Genomic DNA, 7,003 nt, shown 5'->3' with positions numbered 1-7,003 from the left:
TATTAAAATATATTTTGTTGATTTTCCAAGGTGTTTCCATTATTTTGTCCAACCCCTGTATATTGCTTCAAAACTTATACTTGCATTGTATTGAGCTACATAAAATGTGTATGTTGCAATTCATTTATTCATAAGGATAACAGAAGCAATTTGTGCATTGAACAAAAGAACACACCACTACCACTGTGACAAATTCGATCTGCACGAATATAACCAATTCAGCCTGCATTGCACTAAATAACAACAAACAATACCATTGTAACAATAATAACAAATTACTTGCTTCATGTAAAAAAAACTATAATGACTATAGTCATTCTTTTGCAGTTCTATTTTATATTTATTTATTTGTTTTTTTACATGTTATACCTCTCCACTTGTTGCCCTTCTCTTAAAAATAAGTAAAGAAAGTGTTACATAATATCAGGGCAGCCAATGTGTTACAAGACACTATTTGTGTAAAACTAGAGAAGAACTTAATAGAAAGGACTTCTTTCTCATAGCACAGTTATCTGTGTTCCTGTTAATGTTGTTTTAATGTCTTATCTTTAATTGCCACTTGCTGTTTTGCTACAATGCTGAAAATTAGAGAACAGGTAGCAGTACTACTACAAAATATTTCTGACATTATTCACTTAGAGATTTGTTGGTGCTCTCTTCAGAAAAGATAGTAAATGAAAATTGTATATATATATATATATATATTTGGAATGTGATATCCCACTACATAAACATGATATTTTTCTTTTAGAAAAAGGCTGAACTTGAAGCAGCATCTTATCGAAGAACATCTGTGTTAACATGGATTGGACTAGGCCTCATGGGAGCTCAGTTTGGTGTCTTGGCTCGGCTGACTTGGTGGGAATATTCATGGGATATCATGGAACCGGTTACTTATTTCATTACTTATGGAACATCCATAGCTATGTATGCATATTTTGTATTATCAAAACAGGTATGTTTTAAATACATTCAATGAAATTACAATGTACAAAACACAAATTATTACTGGTAGACATACGAGTGTTATGCATGACAGCGTAGTACAAAGTATCGTGCCCGTTTAGTCCATTTTCTAACCAAGACAAGCATTAAATTAAAACAAAATGTCTGAACAATAAAAACCCTCTGTATTGATAGAAAATGTTGTCAAAGAGGAGTTTGTTTATCGTCTTGAATTGCTTTAGTATTACATTTATCCATATTTCAGGTAGTGATGTGTCAAGTAGCCATTAGCATTATAAAGAAAATTCCAGATATATATATATATACTCATTTCATAGAGTAAAAACAGCAGTACATTATCATAGAATACAAATTCTGCAGCAACAAATGCCTTAGCTTCCCTATATTGGAAGACCAGTCTTGCTAGAAAGAAATAGGGCATGTTTAAAGGATGACTGATACAGGAGATGAGACCTTAATAGCCTGCAGTTTATGTTATAAACATCGTATACCTCCATAACTGTAAAAGTTAAATTCTCCAGGATGTAACTTGGGCAGTCACAATCTGAATAATGTAAGCTTAAATGGATGACGAGCTGTCTAGAAACCATTGCAAAAGGTTTAAAAGAAGCATTTTGGGTTACTTTGGCATTAATCTGTTTGCAGTATTGTTAGCATTATGGAAACTATAAAGCAAAGAGTTACATGACTTTTTTACAAACATGCTATACTTTGTCATTAGTGTGTGTATTACCTGTCAACAGGCTGAGACAAATTAAGAGTAAGATACCTTGTAGCTGTCAAGTTGTGGTAAAAGGTAAATAAACAAGGAAACAAAAGTAAGACTCAAAACTTGATTAAAATAGCAGATTAGTGGAGTTAAACTTTATACAAGTTAAGGCTACAATTATATTGATCCTTATAAACTCTTTTGTGCATCATTATGTTTATTGTGTCTATTCCTATTTTTCAAAACATTAAACATAAAATTACTAAACTTTTCAAAAATTACTTATAGAAATAGTTCACATTTGGTATATTATCATTTTAATCATCATATTTTATTTTTTACATTTAATTAAACATTGGTGTAGAATACAATTTTTTGTGACTTGGATATTTTTTAAACAGGAATACTACCTGCCTGAAGTGAAAGATCGACAATTTTTATTAAATTTTTATAAAAAAGCTAAAAAAAGTGGTTTGGACATGGAAAAGTATAATTCCTTACGTGATAGCATATATGAGAAAGAAGAGGACCTGAAGAGGCTAAGAGACCCACTACAGCTTCATCTACCTATCAGAGAATCAACTTTGAAATATGGCAAATTATTGGGTAAATAAGTTACGGGAGTTCAACAATAAAGTTATGTAGAATACAAATGATTTTCAACTAGTATGCAAATAAAGTTATTTTAGTATTTTGAAATAAAGAATAGAAACAAGTTCAAACTAGTTTCTGTAAAGAGTTAGCTTCAGTCACTGTAGTAGGTAGTTTCCTGGAGATGTAAATGAGAACTTCACTAGGTTTCTTTGAGTAGAAAATGGTTCATTCTTTTTAAATGTAGTGTCATGAGTGGGTAAATTATTAAACTATGAGAATAGATAACATCTTTATAAAGCGTGGAGATTATGGCGGAATAAAAAAATGTTTAAAATAACAAAAAAGAATGATTTAATGCATAACTTTTCTGTTTTTTATAGTCTTCAACTCTTTCTAATATCTTGCATACAGACTGAAAAGTCTGAGGGCATCCACTTTGACCTTTTCTAGAGAGTAGTGAGTGATTACAAGGTTTTAGAAATAAAATTTCAATATTTTTCCTCATTAAACTTTTCTATTATTTAACAATAAAATAAATGTAAGTAACTGTTAACATCTTAAACATCAGATAATAAGGAATCAAATTTGAAAATGGTTGTAGCCAGAAGCACTTTTAATAATACTTTCAATTTTCTGATTCGGAGAAACTCAATTTTTGCAGGTTTCAAAAGATTTACATGCATGGGAAAATTTTGAATTATGCTCAAGAATTTTATTAAAATTTAGTATAATCTTAATACATCTATAAATAATTTTGGTTATAAAACAGACCTAGACTTTAAAGAGCTAACTTTTCATATTATATATTAGTACAATATCTTGTTGATATTCATATAAGAACAAACCAATATCATTTTTCCATTATAATAGTTTATAAATGAATAAATTATGAAAATATATTGCTGACAATGAAGATTGTCACATATAACCTTTTTCTACCTTCCATTTATTTATTATTTTTTTTTGTGCTAAAGTAAGTAGTTGTTTCTAACTTTTAATAAAACAAATTTACTTAAATATCTGTTGCTTTAACTTTAACGTAATATATATCCATTGAAGTAAAAAATATAATCGTAGAAATACAAGATTTATATGTTAATAATACTTCAAGATAATTCAATGCAAAATCATCATTAAAGATTTATTGATAAAATAAATATTCTTAGTAGAAGTTTAGTGTAGAAAGGATTGTTTGTAGAATATGATAACAAAATGTATTGAAAATATTAACTGTGTAACTTATTTCTTAGCTATTGTGTGAGTAAAATGTATTATTCTTGGCTTGAGTTACTTTTCTACATTCATTTTCCATGTTACCAAATGCACAGAATTGTTTTTGCATTCAATTTGGAGATTTCATAGAATCTCTGTAAATGTTGTCTGAAATGCCTGGTTCTTCTTGAATCTGTTATACAAAAGTTAGTTTTGAAAGAAAAAAAATGATTTATTGCCTTCCCAAATTTATGGTACTGTTTATATTTTGCTTGTGAAGATTACATATTTACCTGTAAAAAAAAGTTAACATTAAAACCTCTATGTAGCATTATGAATTTACTTTAACAGTTTTGACAATCATGATAAATGTATTTATTTATTTTTTTGTTATTACAATGTATACTATACAGCATAATTTTTTTTCCAAGAGACAGCATTTTCTTGCATTAAAAAATGTACAGTATATATATACATATATTACGTAAATACAAACACAATACCATGTAAAGTAAGCTAAAATATAGTTTAGATCCACTAATACAGAACAGCAAGTTTAAATGAAAACAAGTTTCAACTTTGTAACATGTCTTCTTCAGTCCAAGTTTTGTTTGTGAAAGAAACACATATACAGCTTATTTTATAACAGATGTTCCAAGTTGCTTCAGGCCATAAAATGTCAGAAAGAAGTTCATCCTAAACTGACATTCAGAGGTGTTGAAATTATGGTAGTCTTTAGATTAACAAACTTTCCACAGTTCTTCTTTTTTGACATAATTTCTAGTTTCATGTATTATTTTGGCTGATTTTTAGATGAATTGATAATCAAACTTTTTCAGGTGTAGAAAATACAGCATTATTTGTTTGACCGTCTTTAACATCATTTTTCTGTTGTATGAGTCTTGTATCTTTCTTCCCATTTCACCAACATAACCTTTTTTGCAGGGTTGGCATGACGCTATATAGATACCCTGCTCTTTATCTTGGAAGTACAGAGTTGTTTCAGGTTAAGAACAATTTCTTGATCATCAAGTGAGCTGGAAAATGGACAAAATAATGTATAAAACTGGAAATTATGTCAAAAAAAGAATTATGGAAAGTTTGCTAACTTAAAAATTGCCATATTTCTAACACCTATGAAGGTCACTTTAAGTTGAACCCCTTTCTGATGTCTTATGCCCTGAAGCAATTTAGAACTTTTGTTATAAAATAAGCTGTATATGTGTTTCTCTTACAAATAAAAAAAAAAAAGTTAGTCTGAAGAGGAAATTTCACATTCTCAAAACTTGTTCCATAATAGCAGATCTTAACTTTATCTAACATATGTTTGTTTTAACCAAATATGCACAGGGTCAGTCCAATGGACTAACCACATATTAGACAAGGAATGTTGACTATGATTCTGAATTTACTATTTGTATTTACAAAAAAATGTGGCAAGTTTTTAGCAAAATGTACAAATCTGCTGTACACAAAAAATCAGATGTTATTACAAAGGTCTCTGAATTGATGATAGTCAGAGTACAAGGTGATATTCATGTAAAGAATAAAAATACTTTGTCCATAGTAATGTGCTTATTGCATTTGCATAATCTCTAAAACCTCTGAATTGTGTCTCTACAGTTTTCTCAGTATTTCTTTATATTGTATCTGACATTTACTCTCCTCTACCACAAACTATCACCAAATCAGTAATATAGGGTAAAATGAATAGTTGATAGCTCTGACATAAAATACATACCATGTTGAATAGTACTGTATAAAAGGTCATGGAATGCACACTTTGCCCCCAATCTGTGCACCTAGGATTAAAGGAATACTTGATCATTATTTTATTTGTTACCCAAGTATACCTATACTTTGTTGTGTGTTACAACAAATTGCCTTTTTTTTTATTTAAAGCATTTTTTATGTTAGTTATTCTCTCAAACATGCATATATATCAAAAGAAGCTTGTAAGCCTAGGTTTTAAAGTTATAGGCATAAGATTTAGAAAGATATTGTTATTTTGAGGCATTATGGAATATGTTTTGAAATGATCCCTTGCAGTTTTAAGCATTTTGAGAGGTTGGTATCTGTTACATAGGAAATTATCTAGTACTGGAGAATGGAGGTTACTGAGTAACTTCTGAAATGTTGGCTTATGACTGTGGCTTTAAAGCAATCTTATAGGCAGAAAAGGCTTTCCAGATAACTTGAGTTGATGGATTTGTTTTTATAAGTAATATCAACTTATCAAAGCAAGCCACCTACATAGATCTGAACTAAAAATCAACTCACTAATGAAAATATCTAATTGTTTATACTATTTTTATGTTCTTACTTACATTGATTAGAATACATTGTTTTATTAATTTCAGTACCCTCACTGCTAGCAATAGTTTCAGTCATAGTCCCAATAATATCTTGTGAGGTTCAGCAAGCATAGATTTAGGTTAGTCCTAAATTCACATAATTAGCTAACAAAGCAAAGTAATTTCTTTAATATAAATACAATAATAATAATAATAAATTAAACAAACAATAAAAATTAGATATATTAAACATTCCAAAGAACACTGTCACTGAACATAACATTAAAGAAAGAATATAGTACAACTTACATTCAGAAAACTTGACTCACCTGAACAAGTTTATAGTTTAATTTAAACTAATTTGAAGGTGTTGCAGATTCTAGTATTTACCATACCAAAATGCTTTCTTGTGCAAAAGATTTTAAACTGAATTTTATTCTTCAGTGGAAGAATAAACCAAATTATTATCTCCATTTTATTACCATTAATTTGGTAATACATTTTTTTCTTTTTTGAACTTTGTATGACAGTGTTTAAGATAAGTTTATAAATGTACATGTATCTTATAAACCAATTGTATAATTCTTTGACATATGACATAAACAACTGTAGTATATTAGGAAGGGTATTTAACTAAATTTTATTAATAGTATTTTCCACAGTATCCATCCAACCCAGTTAGCTTAGTTACTTGGGACTGTAAATATGTTTAAAATATGAAAAACTGTGTAATGTCACTTACAATTTATTGGTTTAAACCATTGTAAAAATATTTGTATACCAGGAAGAACAATCATGTCTTGAAGTGGAATTGAGCAGTTTTAGAGTCACATTGCTGTCATAATCACTGTTTTCACATTTAAAACATTTAGTTTGAATTGTTTTTTACAAAGTGTGTATTTTTTCATTGAATTGCTGCCTATTCTTCCTATAAATTTGTACTGCATTTTTTATATTTTGTTTTAAATTTTGAAATGTGATAATAAGAAACTTGTTGATAAAATGCTACTTTTCTAATTTAAAAGACAAGAATTCATATAACAGTATTTGTCTCTTAGTTATCTCTCTTTATTGCTGAATAACTATAGAAACTATTCAGAACAATTGTAATATTTTGCTTTTTCCTAAAGCTGTTTCCAAGGGATATGCAGTTAATCATGAAGAGATAGAAAAAAAAATATATATATATCAATAATGGCAAAGATTGTGGTATATGGTAAAGATAGAG

The 7,003-nt window shown here is 28.6% G+C and overlaps 1 protein-coding gene across 1 annotated transcript in view; it reads left to right on the top strand.

The window, feature by feature from the left end:
- The window catches only part of LOC106459920 (calcium uniporter protein, mitochondrial-like), a 43,176-nt gene extending 40,072 nt beyond the window's left edge, over positions 1 to 3,104 (top strand). Inside the window, exons 6-7 of the mRNA XM_013919587.2 lie at positions 752 to 955; positions 2,077 to 3,104. Coding sequence (XP_013775041.1) covers positions 752 to 955; positions 2,077 to 2,289 — 417 coding nt within the window. The 3' untranslated portion in view covers positions 2,290 to 3,104. The remainder of the gene's footprint in view (positions 1 to 751; positions 956 to 2,076) is intronic.
- The last annotated feature ends 3,899 nt before the right edge of the window (positions 3,105 to 7,003 follow it).

This window comes from Limulus polyphemus, unplaced genomic scaffold (genome assembly GCF_000517525.1).
Source record: "Limulus polyphemus unplaced genomic scaffold, Limulus_polyphemus-2.1.2 Scaffold681, whole genome shotgun sequence".
NCBI classification, from domain to species: domain Eukaryota; kingdom Metazoa; phylum Arthropoda; class Merostomata; order Xiphosura; family Limulidae; genus Limulus; species Limulus polyphemus.
This window is presented reverse-complemented; position numbering and strand designations above follow the sequence as displayed.